Consider the following 19,517-nt stretch of genomic DNA (forward strand, 5'->3'; position numbering starts at 1 on the left):
CTCATCCCCGTCATTAATAGGCCCACTACAAATACAGTGTTGTGCACTAGTCCAGGGATACTCAAATAGATTTACCTGTGGGCCACATTACAAAAATGGCCAATGAGTAGTGATATGGCTGACTGAGTAAAATAAAACAATCTACCTGAAAATAGATAGCTATAAGTGAAGAGCAATTTCCGCAATTACCATTTCCGCAATTTCCGCAATTTCCATTTCCACAATTTCCGCAATTTCCATTTCCACCATTATCGCAATTTCCGCAATTTCCATTTCCGCATTTCCGCAATTTCCATTTCCACCATTTCCGCAATTTCCGCAATTACAATTTCCGCAAGTTCTCAAATCTTCTATTAACGGCTATAGGTGTGCTGTCATGCTCATTTCAGCACGGCTGGATAGCCCTTTTCAACCAATGGCTTGATCAGAAGAACTACCTGTAGTAATATATATATATTTCATTCCACTTTTGTCTTTTTTCTCCTTTTTTGGGCGATTCCTCTGAATACCACCAGAGGGGGGCTCAAGTACCACTAGTGGTACTAGTACCAGTGGTTGGGACTGGACTAGTGGACATGAGATCCTGTACAAGTCATTTGAACGCATGCTGAAAATAGCAGATCTACAATCTCTTGTTGACGGCATCAAGGCCCGCCAAAATGCATTTTAGTCGGCTAAATCAATTGTGGATTTTAGTCGACTAAAATCTTGATATTTAGACTACTAAAACTAGACTAACACTAAAACTTTCCAGGTGACTAAAATGTGACTAAAACTAAATGAAGAAAACTATAGTATTCAAGAGAAAAAATACTAAAAACACGGGTGAGCAGCCATCAGCGTGTTGTTGTTATACTGTACTTGCACGTGTCCTAATGGTGGTGTGATATGCAAGCATGTGCACCAATAATGCATTAACCAAAAAACTGAGAGATTAATTTATTATGATCAGCGAGAACATTCTCTCTTTATTGTATCTTTTTTGAAAAACAAAAAAAAAACGTTTTTTCTTTTTTTGTAATTCTCTTTTGTTAACATTTCAGGATTCTGTACAGGATAAAAAGAAATAAGCACTGCTTAAGAACAGAGTCAAATCTCAAACTAGAAAAACAAATGAAAAAAAACTTTCAAAAAAGAGAAGAGGTTTACAATACAAATTAGTAGTAAGACATTGTCTGAAGTGCAATGGCATAGCTCAGATGGGTTAAAAGTGAAAAACAAAACAAAAAAAAATCTTGAAATAAAATACTTCTCTATTTTCCAACAAACAGTAAATACTTTACAGAGTAGAGAGACTGTATTATCTGATGTATTTAAACCTGTAAAAACATATTTACAAATAGCCATTATCTTTTATATACTTTTTCTCATAATCACATATATGTCAGCACCAGTAAAAAAAAAAAGAAAAAGAAAAGAAGAAAAACAAATAAACAAAGAACATCAAGAACAACGATTTCGTTAAAATGTCTACAATTGACTTGGTCCCGGTACATATAATGATATTTGGAGGAAGCATTTCTTCCCAAAGGGATATATCATATCATATCAGACTGTCTCTACAGAGACCAAAAGTCACAAGAATGGTTTGTGACCATATCTCTGACCTGGAAGAGATTCTACCTTTCCCGCCCCTTTCAACTTTAACCATCCGATTTATACATCATCGTACGACGGAGTCACGCAGCAAAAAAATTGATGGATGGAAGATCTACAAGCTTGTACATCTGGTATTTGTGACTTACGTGGCACAGGCATATGACGGAGTATAAAATCCAGGCTATGTCCCAAAAATAGGGACACAGCCAGACTTGAATAGCTTCTTCTAAACACCCTGATTAAGCTGGTGAAAGAGTCTTCACTCTGAACATTCGGTTGAGCCTTCATGATGTGCTATGGGTTTTCAGCCGTTATAGTCTCGCGTTGCCAGACTGTTGCCTCTCGCAATTTCCCAAATGCTTCCGTCATACAGTCTGGAACAACGGAAGCTCTGATCATGAGTAAAATATAAAGCGGAAGTGGAGACTCCTCCCCACTTTCGTTTTGTCTTTACAGTCGCGCAAATTTATCCTAATATACATACAAATCATCTAAGCATATAGGCCTATACCTTGTTGCTTTAGCAGAAAAGGAAATACAAAAATAAAATGTAAAGATATAATTAAAAATATATCTTGGTGAGCGGAAATGGCAGCTTCCTTACTCGGATTTCGGGAGGTGTAGTTCCAGGCATTCGGAGATTGTGGAGTAGTTGTCTGGCAATGCGAGACTACAGGTGTTGTAACCGAGTGAGAAATGGAACTACGGAAGCAGCGACCGGCCGCTCACCTGGAATTTCCGGCCGTCCAGAAAGGCTCAATCGATCTAAGAGGAACTGTTTATCCAGCTTAGCCACAGACATGGATGTAGGGTTTTTATTTCTGTCTTATGTCTTCTTCTGATAGAACCGGGCAGAGAGAGAGAGAACCCTAAACCAATGTCTCCCGACAAACAGAATTTTGCAAAGCTCAAACACTGCAGACTCACACATTCCCATAGCAACACAACATAAAAAAGAAAAAACCCAATTCGTGGGCACTACCAACCGTAGTTACACTTACAGGACAATGGGCATTATTCAAAATTCTATTTGTATTTAAAGGGTTACATTATATGATGACGAATGTACTGTACGATGAGAACAAATGGTTGGCAAGAATTAGTTTACAGAGAAAAAGGCTTTTTGGTTTGTTGAGAATGTCAGAATTCTCAAGCTTTCATTCTCTTCAGTAAAATACATAAGACTTGTAAAATAAAGCACATTCAAACCCATTCACACGTTTTCATTCATTGTATAACTATGATTACAAAACAGTGTGAGAAGGGGGCCATTTTATAAACAACTACTGTATTCAACATGGACTTAGTATAGTCAATCATAAGAGAAACATGAGATTATCAACAGTGGTATTAGCTTGGAGGTGGCATTGACAAGAAGCAAATCCGTAGGCCTCACGTGAAGCTTGATTTTCCTTCATGCTGTTATTCCTTCCCGGGGCAGATAATAATGGGTAGATGCTGCCTGGAAACACTAACCGTTATGCTAACCATAACAACTCCTTTAATAAGCCTGCATGTTTTGTTTGCTACTATTTTTGAAAAATCACAAAGTCACAGAGTCAATCAGACAAGCTTAGTAGTGGTTCATTTTTTTCAAGTGCCTGGCAAGGATGGTATGTCAAATCTTCACAATTGTGTTACAACAGAGAACAGTTATGTTATGTATAGTTGAAGCAAGGGCATTTCGTGGCTGCTGTAGAATAAAGCAACAGAGCAAAGCAGCACCCCAGGAGAAGGCTGACTTACAATGGAAGGATAGGCTTTTTTCCAAAAAGACAACACAAGGTAGCCTAATTTAAACATCTCAAACTTTTGACTGACAATGACAACAGGTATTTTTCTTTCTTTAAAAAAAAAGATAAAACACAAATAAATACAGCAATGCGGGAGGGCTTTCTAAGATATTTGAAATTTTAGTATTTTCTTTAAAATGAAGTCACTTATGGTGATCGGATACATTCATTCAAAACGCCAACTCTTGCTTTCAAATTGGTGATTTGTTTTTGCCGAACATTATGGATGAGGAGGTGGTCATTGTAACATTAGTCCCAGTATAGCTGCCTCTCAGCCCAGTAGATGTTCATAATCTCCTGGTGACTCGGGCCGGAGCATATGCCATTTGTTTGTGTACTTTATGTGCATGTCATGCATCCAAGCTTGTGCATGCTTTAGCTGCCTCATCTCTTAAAAAGCCTAATTTAAACTGCATGTGTCACTCATCTTCAGTTGTATACGACAGACACAGCATACGGTAAATTAGGATTTATTACTCCGCTTCACCTCTCTGCACATGTATGCTTTGCACATAATGCATGCATGCATGCATGCATGCCATGCACAAACAACACCAGCAGCTCCGCAAGGAAATGAAAGCACCAGCAGCTCAGTTCAGGTCGGCTTGCATGACAAAAAAAGCACTAGAGGGCACTAGAGTGTGTCTGTGTCGCACAACAAAAGAAAATCCATTTTGTTTTATTGCAAAAAACTGAGAAGCATCAACAGAAGGGAACAGGTCTCCGGAGAGAGAGAGAGAGAGAGAGAGAGAGAGAGAGAGAGAGAGAGAGAGAGAGAGAGAGAGAGAGAGAGAGAGAGAAGGAGAGGAAGGAAAGAGACAGACAGACAGACATGTCAGGGTGTAAATGTAAGGGAAAATAATGGAAGAAGTGAATGCTTTCACCTCCTCACACAGCCATGTGAAAGAAAAGGGATTGGTTAAGCACACCGGAACACGGCGAGTGGATGATTTAATTTCAGGGAGGAAAAAAAAGGAAAATAATGATGAGATTTTCAGGCCAGCTCACATCGCCACATATCATGATCTCTATCTCTACCTCTGTCATTCGCTTGCTTTCTTCTCTCTCGCACACACGCACACACGCACACACACACACGCGCACACACGCACACACACACACACACACACACACACACACACACACACACAAGCACACACACACACACACACAAGCACACACACTTGCACACACACGTTGAGACAAGAACTCATTTATAACCTTGCCTAAAACCTCGCCTGTTTTACAGAAAATAAACATGCCGGTCACTAGACCGAGCCTTCCATTCAGTATGATTTCCCCAGTTATTTTTTTATTTTGTGTTTTTTTGTTTAAAGTTTCTCTCTTAGTCTATCCAGTAAAACTATGATGGACAGTTTATCCGTTGGCTATTGACCAGGAAAGAATTCTTCCATCCACCCATCGCCCGAGTCCAGCTCTGCCCCTGAACCATCGCCCAATCCGAAGGCTCCTCCACCCGAAGGCCCGCCCCCATATCCATAGGACGACATGTCTTGATTGGCTGTCCTCTGGTAGCCCTGTGGCTGACCCCCAACCCCAACTCCCCCTGGTCCGTAGGGGCCTCCCCCTGCCCCCGGTCCTCCCCCTGGTCCCATTCCCGGCCCACCGGGTCCTGGCCCAAAGCCCCCCATCCCGGGCATACCCTGCCCCATCAGCCCCTGGTTCATCCCCTGGCCCATGACCATGGGCCGGGGCTGGTTGGTCCTGGGCTGACCCCCCATGTGAGGGCCCATCATCGGGCCCATCCCCGCCGCTGGGTTGCCTAACCTGGGGTCAATGGCCTGGTTCATCCCCTGGCCCGGGCCCTGGAAGTGTTGTTTGGTCATGCGCGGGGGTTGACCCGGCTGCATCCCGTAACCCTGGCCGGGGTTGAAGCCCACCATGTCTCCTCCCCCTCCTCCCGTAGTCCTTACGACTCCCCCGGCCATCGCCTGGAGATTCTGTCCTTGTTGCTGTGGCCAGCCACCTCCCATCCCGCCACCTCCCGCTCCGGCTCCGCCTCCAACTCCCAGCATGCTTTGCAGTCTCTGGGCCTGAGCTTTGGCATTGGGCGGGCCTTTTAGGGCCTGCTGGGACATGGAGTTCATCAACATGGACTGTCCTCCGTACCCTCCGGCCCCACCACCGCCTCCTCCGGGCATCCCCCCTACCCCGGGGCCCGCGCCCGCCTGTCTCTGGGGGCCTCCGGTGGGGTTGTGCTGAGGCGGGAGGCCCATGGGAGCCTGGACACTTTGGCTCTGGTGCTGCTGCTGCTGGTGGATCATTTGGCTCATGGAGGGGTTAAGGCCGTACAAGGAGCCCTGGTTGGAGCCCTGGCCGCCGTAAGGCAGGCCCATGTCGGCCTGGGGCCCCACCGAGCTCCCCTGGGCCTGTACGGAGCCCATCTGGACCATCTGCTGTTGCTGCTGATTCTGCTGCTGCTGCTGCAAGAGGCGGGCAGCGCGGATGTTCTGGAGAGCCTGGCTCCTGGACGCCATCTCCTGAGGAGTTCCTGGAAGAGAAGAACGAGGCGATTGAGAGAGCTAGACTACCAGCAGAGGAGAAAGGTGGGCTAACGGGAGGAGGATATATAGGGAAGTAGCAGTAGGGCTTAGTGGTTCTCAAAGTGGGGTCCGGGGACCCCGCAAAGGTCCTTGAGGGAGTTCCAGGGGGTCCCCAGCTAAATGATAGTTTGGAACCAAATGGACCATTATGGGTCTGTAACTCTGAGTGTACAAATTTGGTTCCATTTGTACACTATCAGAATGAAATTAACATTGATTTTACAATATAAATTGGTCCCAGAGATAGAAATGCCATTAAATGGGGGTCTGTAGACTAATATGTATGTCAAACTGGGGGTGCTTGAAATTTAAATATATGTGCCCGACATATATTTTTCAAATGGGGGTCTGCGGGCTAATTAAGTGTCAATTTGGGGGTCCTTGACATGAAAAGGTTTGGGTTAGCATTGGTTTAAGTTATAATGCTGACCCAATCACTGACCAGGCTGACCTTACTAGAGTTCACGTGCATCAACAGATGAGGTCACTATGACACCATAGAGTCATAGACTCACTGCTCAGACTCGGAGTGAATTTCTATTTTAGTTTAGTCATAGTCTTTGGGGAAAAAAACATTTCGTTTTAGTCATATTTTAGTCACATGGAATGTTTTAGTGTTAGTCTAGTTTTTTTGTAGTCGACTAAACATCATATGATTTTAGTCGACTCTGAATCTACGGCCTTGATGCCGTCGTAATGACTGATTTTACACGAGCTCACAACACGCGTTGTGAGCTTGTAGATCGGCTATTATACAAGTAACCAAGTGTAAAATGACTTATACAGGATCTCTTGTCCACTAGTCCCTTCCTAACATTTTAGTCTGGTTTGTATTTGTTGACAAAATTGTCAATATATTTAGTTTCCATTTAGTTTGTCAGTGAACAAAAGGTAGTCGACGGACATTTTTCGTCATAGTTTTAGCCGACGAAATCAACATACTGATCCTAACATGGCAGCAATACCTGGCTTAGTTCCACCTATTTATGCATACTGCAGGAACTTGGTTGTGGCACAGTGTGGCAGCCTGTGGTGGAAGCGTGCTATAGTGCAGAAATGGTCCTAAATCCCCTAATAATCTGACATTGTTCCACTAATCCGTCACCTCACGGCTTTACTGTTTACTGTTAACTTCTAACATTTACACACTTATACACAGTGGTCCTTGGGGAGGTTCCAGGTGGTCCCCAGGCTCAATGATGGAGAGTTGGTAACCAAATGGACCCTTATACGTGTAGATCTTTAACTCTTGAGCGTTAAAGAAGACCCGTTACGGGTCCATTAGGTTTCATTTTACGCTCGAGAGTTGGTTAACCAACTCTCCATCATTTAGCTGGGGACCACCTGCAACCCCGGACCACTGGTCGAGAACCCCCACTGCTATAGAGGGTTGAAGTGGTTATAATGCCAGTGACACAGGCAGTGGCAGACAGACATCTTTGATGATGTATATAAATGGCTTCCAACTCGACTCTCCTCTCCCTGTTACTTCTTCATCTCCTCTTCTGCGCTTATCTCCATCATACACCTCACACCCACTCGTCTCTTTCTGTTCCCCAATCCCCACCTCTCTCTCTCTCTCTCTCTCTCTCTCTCTCTCTGCTATAGAGCGTCTAACAGACTGCTCTTAAACACCCCAAACCCCCCCAATCCATCTTTCCGACTTCATCGCAAACTCTGGGGGGCTCCAGGAGGACAGACAGGTTGCCGTGGTAACAGGCAGAGCAGGAATATTCAGTGTTTCCCCCCCCCCCTTCTTTTCAGGTTTTAACAGAGGGAGAGAGAGAGAGAAAGAGAGAGGGAGAGAGAGAGAGAGAGAGAGAGAAAGAGAGAGAGAGAGAGAGAGAGAGAGAGAAGACAGACAAAGAATACTAGGGCAGGTGTGCTCGTTGGTATTGCATGACATCGAGTGCCGAACAAAGTGTCACTCAAGTTGGTTCAAGACGGCTACACGTTGATCCAGTAGTAGTGGCGTTTAGTGTGTACATGTTTATACATGTACATACACACATGTGCATGTGCATGTTTATGTGTCTGAGCACATACTAGTGGCATCCGGAGAACTCGCCAGTTTTACGACTCGCCACGGTTTAGTGGATTTTAGTTCACCTTCACCTTCATTTAAATGTCATTGAATTGAGAGAGAGAGAGACAGAGAGAGAGAGAGAGGATAGTTGTTTAGAGTTTACACTAGATGAAGTAGGAATGCAAAAGTTTAAACACCAAAGTACAGAAACTTTGTAATTAATTAGTAAACAAGTATCCTGAATGTGTAGGCCTGCTATCATTGAAACAATGTAATTAATTAGTAAACAAGTATCCTGAATGTGTAGGCCTGCTATCATTGGTATTCACATGCTCAACTTTCTTATCATCATACAGCTGACCATTGCACAAAATATTTTTTTCACGTTGGAAATGAACTATAACAGCTGTGGATTTGACATACTACACTGATGAAGACAGCATGTTAGCATAATGATGAAGACATTGATGAAGAATTTTCGCTATGGCGAGTTGGTAAACTGGCGAGTTCTCCGGCATCCACAAGATCCATACTAGTACCAATAAGACGCTCTGAGGGCGAGAAGTGACCACGCATCCTCCTGGGTGACGGCGAGCGCTGGCGCTTTGGCATGGAGGACCAGATCAACATATGGAATGAATTCTGTACTGGCCATATATGGAGCGTGTCTTGAGTGTACAGGGTTTGATGAGGTCAGATCAACATAATGGAATGTCAGAACAGATCAGCTCCATATATGGAGATCTAAGGGTTTGAGGTCAGATGTAGAGTTGCTTGGCCAGCTCCATATATGCAGATCTAGGTGATGATCCAGGGTTAGATGGTCAGTGTCGTGATCTTCATGTATGGAGGTGGTCATATATGGTGGCGTGACTTGTCACGAGGTGTGATGTCACGAGGCGTGGCCATATATGGAGGTGTGACCATATAATGGAGGCGTGATGTCACGAGGCGTGGTCATACGTATATGGAGGCATGATGTCACGAGGCGTGATCCGTGATGTCAAGCAGATCATTGGTTTCCTTTAAAAAGGGTCTGAAAACTCACCTGTCACTGTCATCAGGTCAAAGGGAGAGAAGGTGATTGGCTCCCCCCCCCCCCCCCCCCTTTTTTATGTTTTATTAATGTATTTATATTCCAACCTGTACATTTAATGTGTTTGAGAAACGTATTGTTTGTTGTCACTGTTGTCATTGTGAATGAATGCATGGGACCCGAATGGAAACAAGACCGCAAGGTACCATCCTTTTGGACCAATGCTGTGCTTGACTGTACCCTGTACTGTTTGCATCCAATTGTCTAATAAAATTATCAATCAATCAATCAATGTCACGAGGCGTGGCCATATAATGGAGGCGTGATGTCACGATGCATGGCCATATAATGGAGGCGTGATGTCACGAGGCGTGGCCATATATGGAGGCATGATGTCACGAGGCGTGGCCATATAATGGAGGCGTGATGTCACGATGCATGGCCATATATGGAGGCATGATGTCACGAGGCGTGACCATATTATGGAGGCGTGATCCGTGATGTCACGAGGCGTGGCCATGTATGGAGGCGTGGGGTGACTGATGGACGGGAGATGCAGGTTTTCATAGTAAAGGTAAATGGTGGAGTGCCTGGAGAAGACATTATTCAGTGTGTTTAACTCTACGGTATGAGAACAAGGTAGGGCACACAGCATGTGAATTGGGAATGTGTTCATTGTCTCTCTCTCTCTATGCGTGCGTGCGTGCGTGCGTCACCCCACGCCACCTGTACGCACATGAATTAGTTGTATTCAACTGAAAGCTAATGGGAAGTGCCAAGTGGGAGCTATTTAACGTTGCAGGGATCAAACCTGGCCATGACCTTTTGGTTTACAAGACATGTCTCTCTCCCCACAAGGGACACCCTTGTCAGTTCTAATTTACCCATTTGTAACACTGATTGTGCACAAATGGTCCATTTTGTACACAGTCTGAGTGGGGCGGCTGTGGCTCAGGAGGTAGAGCAGGTCGTCCAATGATCCGTGGGTGGGCGGTTCAAATCCCGGCTCCTCCTCCCTGTCCACATGTCGAAGTGTCCTTGGGCAAGACACTGAACCCCGCATTGCCTCCAATGAGTCGGTCAGTGCCTCGCATGGTAGCTCGCCACCATTGGTGTGTGAATGTGGGAAGCGAGGATGCCGGCGTTGACTGTTCGCAGCTTCACCTCCGAATGAATGAATGAACCATTGTAAAGCATTTTGAGCACTTGGAAAAGCGCTATACTATACTATACTAATCTATGATTATTATTATTATTTATTGTTATTATTAAATGAACCCCAGTGTACGTGATGTCTTACCTTGGTACTGATTGACTTGAGGGTAAGGGTTCCTCTGCCCCTGGGCCATCTGTCTGGGGAGATGCTGCTGCTGGAGCTACAGCCAAACACAGACACAAACTCACTTCAATACTGAATCATATCGTTGCAGAGTGCAGACACTTCTTATCTCCATATTTCAACCGAAACAACGTGTGTGTTTGTGTTTGTGTGTGTGTGTGTGTGTGTGTGTGTGTGTGTGTGTGTGTGTGTGTGTGTGTGTGTGTGTGTGTGTGTGTGTGTGTGCGTCGTAAATGAATGACCTACAGTACTACATTATGTCAATTTACAATTTAGGCATTTAGCAGACACTCTTAATCCAGAGCGATTTACAGTAAAAAATAGTTTCGAATTAGTCATTAAGGATCATGAGCAAGAACCTAACATCTGTCTAACAGTAGAATATCTGTACAATGAAAGTATACACTCTAAATTCCAATCTAAATTGCATATGTCTGTAAGGTTGTCAAGGCTGCAGGGCAAGTGCTATGGCAAGTGTTTCGGGCTAAGGTGGAGTCTGAAGTGGTGGGGTTTTTTTCAGACTACGGCGGAAGATTCAATTTGCAAGTGAGTCTACAGTTCTGATTGCAATGTCGCGTGCTTCCATTTCTTGAAAAGTTTTGAACAAGATTTCCACCTGACTGACAGTGACGGCATTCTCTCTCCGTCTCGCGGTCTAATTCATTGCAGGACGCATCACACAAAGAGTTTTCACTTGTAAATCAGTTCTTTCCGATGATCGTCATCCTCATGCAATGAAGCATTAAGGGCCTCGCAAACGTGCGATAAAACGCGACTATAGTTCATTTCCAATGAGACCTGCGTTTCTGCGCGGAGCAGTCGCGGTGCGACAGCGCAAGCATATTTACGTGAGCGCGGTCCCGTGAATTTGTTGCACGCATGCTCGTTTCGTGCACACGCCCACAACTCACCATACCTGGATTATGTTTTTATTTAAGCTTGCGTTGTTGCGCCCCTCTTGAGCAGACCTGGAGGAGACCCGTGTTGATCCAGGCAACAACGTGTGCGTTCCTAGCTTCCCGTTTGAAAGGCCCTTAATGCTGGGTTCAGACAAAAGATACAAAGCTACGCGGCATTTGTAGCTTTGTATCCGAAGTTGAAACCAGCTCAACGTTCTTGTCGCTTTGTAGCGGTTGTATAGCTTTAAGTTTAAACGTCAGATGTATCTTCACGTCGCTGTCACAGGCTTACATTGAAAATGAATGGAAGCCTGCAGTTTTGTATCTGTCAGAAATGCAACCTACGATTCATTGTTAATTGTTTTTTCCCCCAACTATAAATTCTGCTAAAACAGAGGTCTTTATCTAAATGGTATGACATCTATTTATGTTCTAAAATAGACAAAACTGTCACATACAAGATTTAGGTGTGTGTGTGTGTGTGTGTGTGTGTGTGTGTGTGTGTGTGTGTGTGTGTTTGTGTGTGCGTGGGTGCGTTTGCTCAGCCAATTAAAACATGACTTCAGAGGTCAATACTCTTTAACACCAGATTCCCTCATAGTGAGAAAAAGAAAAACAACAAATGATCACAGCAGGTGGCATGTGGCTACACACGTGTGCATGCGTGTATACACGCATGCAGGTGTGTGTGTGCGTACACGCGTGCGCACATGCATGCAGGTGCACAGGAAGCAAAGATGAAAGGACGTAGTAGTGAGCACAGGAGGGAGCTGGTTGAGGATAATTACACACACAACCAGACGACAACAAGGTAGTAGAGACGTGCACATTGTTGGAGACCACCAACACAAATACATGTATAGTATAGTATAGTATAGTATAGTATAGTATAGTATAGTATAGTATAGTATAGTATAGTATAGTATACACACACACACACACACGTGGCAAAATTCATATAACACTGTGGTATTGATTAATTTAATGTAGCCTACTAGTAGATGAAACATGATTACCACCTGTTCTTCACTGACAAACTCATTAGAGACTGCCGACTCATGCAAACCTATTTCATACTGTGTGAGTCAACTATAGAATAGAGTCCATGTAAGGAATGACCATCTCTTGTTACTCTCTGTGCTCTCCTGACCGTATCTCTCTGGTGTGATCACATGTACAATAAAATAATGAAGTTTGAATTCTGACGGTTGAGTTGTGCATCTTCTTAATCTTTACTTACTTATAGTCAGTGTTGTATTTGGCAGCAAATTTCTATTTTAGTTTTAGTCATAGTCTCTGGAATGGAACACACACACACACACACACACACACACACACACACACACACACACACACACACACACACACACACACACACACACACACACACACACACACACACACACACACACACACACACACACACACACACACACACACACACACACACACACACACACACACACACACACACACACACACACACACACACACACCTGTTCGGCCAGTAGCTGCACACACACACACACACACACACACACACACACACACACCTGTTCGGCCAGTAGCTGCACACACACACACACACACACACACACACACACACACACACACACACACACACACACACACACACACCTGTTCGGCCAGTAGCTGCTGCTGCTGCTGCTGCTGCCTCTGCTCGCGGAGCAGGAGCTGCTGTTTCTGCTGCTCCATGAGGTGGAGCTGCACCCTCTTCTCCTGCTCCATGGCCATCATCTGCTTCATCATGGCCGCCTGCTGCTGGCCGCTCAGGTAGCCCGGCGGCGGCGCCCCCGCCCCCGCGTTAGGCCCCACCCCGGGAGCCCCCACACCCCCTCCTCCCCCTGCGGGGTGAGGGGGCGGGACGGCGCCGGGCGGCCGCGACATGCCCACCACCACGCCCTGCTCCTGTTCAGAGAGAGAGAGAGAGAGAGAGAGAGAGAGAGAGAGAGCTTTAGTGAAATCGAACGGTTAATTGGTTAAACGATCACTTAACTCGCTGTTTCCCCCAAACACTGGGTCAGGACCCGGTTGTGGGTCGCAGACACATTTTTGAGGGGCGCTATAAACATTTTCGAGAGGCGCTAGCCCCTCCTATAAACAGCTATAGTGTTTAATGTTTGTGTTGTGTGAACAAACATCAAAAATGCCATTGACAATGAATGGAGAATGTTTGCTTACTTGCTCGTCATAATGTGTCTGAGCAAATCGGCTAGGTACGTCACCTGGAACCCTTTGGCCAATAAGGGACCACCATTCTTGATGATGATGTACGATGATTAGAGCGCCCCTCACTTTATTTACAGATTCATTTAGATCTGCTGTTGTCTCCACCAGGCCGAAGGCCGTGTGTCTGTGTGTCCGTCCGTCTGTCTGTCTGTTAACAGCTAATCTCCAGCACCGTTAACCCCGGTCGACTTTTTCACACACACTCCCTGGATGCCAACGATGAACCTCTGCCCCAAAATTTCCAGAACGACCTGTTATAGCGCCACCAGGAGGCAGACTTTTGAAAAACATTTTTTTTATATTACTCCTCCAGATTATGTCCAAAGATCCTGTAAATCGTTACACACTATCTCTATAGTCATGTGTTCAAGACGGATCTGTCCGATATTAGAGATTCCATCGCAATTGGCAAACATTGGCTTTCAAAGTTGCCAGGATTGGCCCGTTTTGAACAAAAAGCCTGAAATCATGAACGGAGGACGGAACGTGCAATTTACGTGAATTATTTCACAGACTTTCCTACTAGGCTAAGGAATATATCCCACCCTTTTCACATTGGCCTGTTATAGCGCCACCAACAGGTGGATTTTAGCAAAACACATTTTTGGAACAAAATGCCTCAAATCATCCAATTTCCATCCAAGGCGTAAGAAGAAATGTCACCCTTTTCACATTGGCCTATTAGAGCGCCACCAGGAGGCCACAACCTGACCTGACGGGTACCTATACTGTACCCTAGGCCCTAGGGGACACGGGGAGAACATACAAACTCCACACAGGGGTCCCCTATTCTAACAATATAGTCTACTGAAAAGATACTGTAACATAAATAGACAATGCCGGAGCCTATTGCTATTCTATCTGAATAGCTGCCTATACTGTTACATTCCAGCTCATTAGCCCCACTCAAAACGCCCCTGAATAAGAAGTCAAAACAGAGATAAAGACAGTGCCGCATATCTTCTCCTTTCTTTCTTTCTTTTTCTTTCTTCCATTCTTTTGATTGTGTTCCGTGGAACGACCGGGGCTTCTCCCACCGGAGCTCTGGCAGGTCCTCACTGCGCATACATTATCTCCTCATTAGCATATAAAGAGCACTTCCTCCTCCACTCAGCCGTACGCTAATCTCTAATAGGATGAAATAGCCTACTCTGGCCAATGGGAGGAGAGCGTTTATGAATCTATTAAAGGTCAGATGGCTGCGAGAGAGAGAGAGAGAGAGAGAGAGAGAGAGAAGGTATCACAGGATGTTCTTGGACTGGTTGGCGGGAGAAGGGAGAGGTTCGGGGAGGGGAAAAAGTCATTTAAAAGAAAAAGAGACATTTGTGGTGGTCCGGCAGGTCCGCGTATAGCAAAGCCACTACTGGGTGTATAAATGTACATAGTGTATACCGACAGTCTGAGGACAATACCACTACTGGGTGTATAAATGTACATAGTGTATACCGACAGTCTGAGGACAATACCACTACTGGGTGTATAAATGTACATAGTGTATACCGACAGTCTGAGGACAATACCACTACTGGGTGTATAAATGTACATAGTGTATACCGACAGTCTGAGGACAATACCACTACTGGGTGTATAAATGTACATAGTGTATACCGACAGTCTGAGGACAATACCACTACTGGGTGTATAAATGTACATAGTGTATACCGACAGTCTGAGGACAATACCACTACTGGGTGTATAAATGTACATAGTATACCGACAGTCTGAGGACAATACCAAGCTGACCAAATGCAAGACCTACTTCTACACCCTTGCTTTTAGTTGAGCCTTTAAAATGTACTTCATGTCCTCGCTGTATTGCATTACTGCATATTATTTTAATGTTTTTTTTCCCTCCATTGCTCTGTAAAGCACTTTGAGCTGCATATCATGAAAGGTGCAGTTTCTTGCACCGTGAGTGACTATACGAGCTGTGTGGCCTCTTTTCCTTTTTTCAAGTTGTATCTCCGGCGGTCAGCAGCACTGACAAACACGTAGAGGCACAAACTACCTGTTTGTTTGTCAAAATTGTCAGTGATGTTACCCATGTTTTAAATGGCGAGTTTGTACTCTGGGAGAAGATACAAAGAACCAAAGTGGAAGTACATTTTTTTTAATCGTTTGGTGTGGTTGCTGTATCAGACCTTATGGTGTGAGTGGTTATGGTGCTGCTGTATCAGACCTTATGGTGCGAGTGGTTATGGTGCTGCTGTATCAGACCTTATGGTGTGAGTGGTTATAGTGCTGCTGTATCAGACCTTATGGTGTGAGTGGTTATAGTGCTGCTGTATCAGACCTTATGGTGTGAGTGGTTATAGTGCTGCTGTATCAGACCTTATGGTGTGAGTGGTTATGGTGCTGCTGTATCAGACCTTATGGTGCGAGTGGTTATGGTGCTGCTGTACAGATGTCACACATTACAGTGAAAACAGGCTTTCTTGCTAGCCAATAACGACGATCAGCATTCCTCAGAGCTATGTGTTGTTGTTGCATGTCGTCCCCTTTTGGGGTTTGGCATGTGCCGGACAATCCATTGATATGAGAGAGAGAGAGAGAGAGAGACAGACAGAGACAGAGACAGGAGGAAGAAATGTAGTATTATAGGCATCAACCAGTGGGGGGCAGTGGTCATCTTCAAGCGTGTGTGTGTGTGTGCATGTGTCTGTGCGTGTGCGTCTCACTATAGCCTCTTCTCGGCAGATGGCTCAATCATGATGGCTCTGATCTACGATGCCCCCCCACACACACACACACACACACACACACCTCCGCTTTTCTTCTCTCTCTCTACCCTCCCCCCCCCCCCCTCCTCTTTCTATGGGCCCTGAGTCATGGCCGCACATTACTAGCACGGCAAAGAAGGAAGGAATGAAGAGAGAAAGCTAACGAGATAGATGGCTGAGGAGGAGAGAGTGAAAGGATAGTCACATACAGTAGATGATGCGTGGATGTCAGTAGTGGATGTCGTTTTCATGTCAAGGACCCCAAAAATTGGCCCCATTTGAAGAGATATGCCAGGGACCCCTTCCACCCCCCCCAATAAGAGGGGGGTGGGTGGATTCATTTGATATGCATTAGACTACGGACATTGATTTTACAATGTTAATTTTAACTCTGAGAGTGTACAATTGGAACCAAATGGACCCTAACAGGTCCATTTGGTTCCAATTGTACATTCCAGGTGTTCCATTTGTACATTCCAGGTGGTCCCCAGAATAAAAGAAAAAGAAGAAAAAAAGCACAACATGCAGTTGTTTTCAGCCAGCGACACCATCATTCGACAAAACACCAATTAGATTTTAAGTCATTCACTAACACTGCTGTGAAATATTAACAGTTGGACACTAAAAGAGGGAGAATGCCGGGAAAGGCAGGCAGAGGAAAGAAGAATGTGTTATCAATTGTTCCGGATGAAGAGTGTGTGTGTGTGTGTGTGTGTGTGCGCGTGTGCGTGTGCGTGTGCGTGTGCGTGTGCGTGCGTGCGTGCGTGCGTGTGTGCGTGCGTGCATGTGCGTGTGGTGCAGGCGAAGGCTGTCATCTTTATTGGGTTAGGAGGCATGGAGAGCCCAGGGGATTACATTACACATGGAGCAGGCGGAAATATGTGTATGCATGCGTGTGTGTGTGTGTGTACCCGCATGCATGTGCGTGTGCACCCGCATGCATGTGAATGTGTACCCGCATGCATTTTGCAGGTGTGTGTGCGCATCTGTGTGCATGTGTGTGTGTGTGTGTGTGTGTGTGTGCGTGCGTAGTTGGGGGGTTGACTGTATGTGTGTGCGTGTGCGCGTGAGCGAGAAAGAGAGAGCACCAGAAAATGGAGATGGTGGGAGATGTGCTTCACACTCGCACATGTGCATGTAAGATGTGTGTATGTACAGTATGTGTGCATGCATATGTAAGCATTTCAACACATCCGTATGCACTATGCATACTGTAGTATGCTGTAGAAACAACACATCTACACTGCCGGCGATGCGAGCGAGCAAAACGTGTTTTTCAACAAGACCGTCCTGACGTACCGTGAGCGTGCATTGCAGTCACTGCAGTGACGTCCGTCGTCCGTCCACCCCTCCTATATTCGCTCGCAGAGTCTGTACTTGATTGAGGTTTCGTGGCCCCCAAACAGTGGCCCCCAAACAGTTTTATTGGTTGAGATCTTCACGCTAGTATTTATTGGTTATTTTAATTGGTTCAGGCGTTGCAACTTTTTAACGCAATTAATCCATGCTTGGATTGCCAGCCCCGTACATCCCATCCACTCTGCACTATAGCCCTACTAGATGCCAATAACCAACAATCATTGCTGTCGGGAGGAAACCTCATAACTCTATTTTTGAGGTTAGTGCTATTGAACACCCTTTATGTCTGTGTGTTGTTTAGAAAATATTGAACCAATGGAAAGTAGCAAAAAGTGCTTTGGACAAAACCTCTCAACTCCATTGGACCCTCAAAATGTCTGCTAAAGCAACTAACTCCACCAGCTCTTCCCCTCTCATGGAAGTAATTGACAACATATAAAGTTACAACACCAACTTTGATGAGGCTGTGTATAATTTTATTTTCCCGAAAAATGAACATTTTGGAGTTATGAGGTTTCCTCCCGACAGCAGAGGTATGTTGGTTATTGGCATAAAAGGCTGCACAATTTACACAGATAGAGGCTTAAATCACAACGGGGTGAGAGACAGAGACACACCATCCTGCCACACTGGATTAGTCATTAAGAATAACATTTATCTCACCATATTCCCACAACAATATACAGAAAAACATGGCATATTTTGGACATAGTTCGGATGGTGATTAATCATTCATGATTCATTCATTTGTTAACCCATTTAGACCTATGTTCGATTCTACAAAATGTCTTCTTTTCATGACGGTTTTCAGAAAAACCCATGTTTCTATGTCAGTGGTGCTCAAACTATTTCATGTCAAGGACCCCAGAAATTATATGTAATTGGCCGCCAACCCCCATTTGAAAATATGTTGTTCCAGTGACCCCCCAGAAGCAAAGATTTGAGTAAAAACATTGGCACTGAAAGAATATATTTGCCACACATTTTGCCACACATTTTCACGAAAAAAATTTTTGAGATCGTAGCGCCGCACTTGGTGCCGCACTATGAGCTTGTAGATCTGCTATTTTTAAATAGCTAAAGTATAACAATGCTTAAAACACCAAAAGGGGTTCCCGTTCAGAATGGGTTAAGCTGTGATTAATCTGAGTAAAAATGTCAATCCTTTTGACAGCTCCATATCAGGACAGTTTATGGTGCGATAGCGCCGTCGGAAAGCTGCCTCGCTCCATGCCTGTTCAGTTCAGACAGGAGGAGTTTACCTGTCCCTATGGTGACCACACTGCAGCAACATTATTACACACTGCAGTCACACGCACCGCACGCACACCACACGCACGAGCACTATAAGTGTGACAGCCTGGTGTTTATGTACTCTCCAGAGTGGCACAAGCCTGTCACCTGATTCTGAGAGAGAGAGACAGACACAGACACAGACACAGGAGAGAGGAAGTGAAGGGCGAAAAGACGAACCTAGCCTAAAAAGCTGCAATCACAAAGCCAAGTTAAAGAGCCTGTTTACTTCATCTAGTCGCCATACAGCTAAGCTTTTTGCGACCGTAGGTCACAGGTTACTATGAAAACCTGCAAACCCTGTCCGTCGCTCTGTCACGCCTCCATATATGGCCGTCAGTCCCTCACACCTCAACATGACACGCTCCATATATGGCCATCTCCATATATGAAGATCACGACACTAACCTCATCAAACCCTGGATACTAGCCATACATGGAGAAGACTGGAGAATCACCTATAGATCTGCAGATATGGAGCCGGCCAGGCTCATACCCTTGTTAGATCTCTATATATGGAGCTGACATTCCATGTTGATCCTTCCTCTTCTTCTGACTGATGCCTGTCCATTCAAACTCTAGACAGGCCTGCCCCAAAGGTCTTAGTGCAGCCACGGCCGGCAGCCGGCGAAAGTTAAG

At 45.1% G+C, this 19,517-nt stretch overlaps 1 protein-coding gene across 1 annotated transcript in view; it reads right to left on the reverse strand.

The window, feature by feature from the left end:
* Positions 1–945: 945 nt before the first annotated feature.
* Positions 946–19,517, reverse strand: part of maml3 (mastermind-like transcriptional coactivator 3) — a 146,394-nt gene continuing 127,822 nt past the window's right edge. The window contains exons 4-6 of the mRNA XM_080760369.1: positions 12,895–13,185; positions 10,319–10,394; positions 946–5,904 (exon numbers count right to left, since the gene is read on the reverse strand). Of these exons, the coding sequence (XP_080616495.1) occupies positions 4,781–5,904; positions 10,319–10,394; positions 12,895–13,185 (1,491 nt within the window). The 3' untranslated portion in view covers positions 946–4,780. The remainder of the gene's footprint in view (positions 5,905–10,318; positions 10,395–12,894; positions 13,186–19,517) is intronic.

The sequence above is a fragment of the Protomyctophum bolini genome (genome assembly GCF_963924005.1).
Source record: "Protomyctophum bolini genome assembly, chromosome: 3".
NCBI classification, from domain to species: Eukaryota; Metazoa; Chordata; class Actinopteri; order Myctophiformes; family Myctophidae; genus Protomyctophum; species Protomyctophum bolini.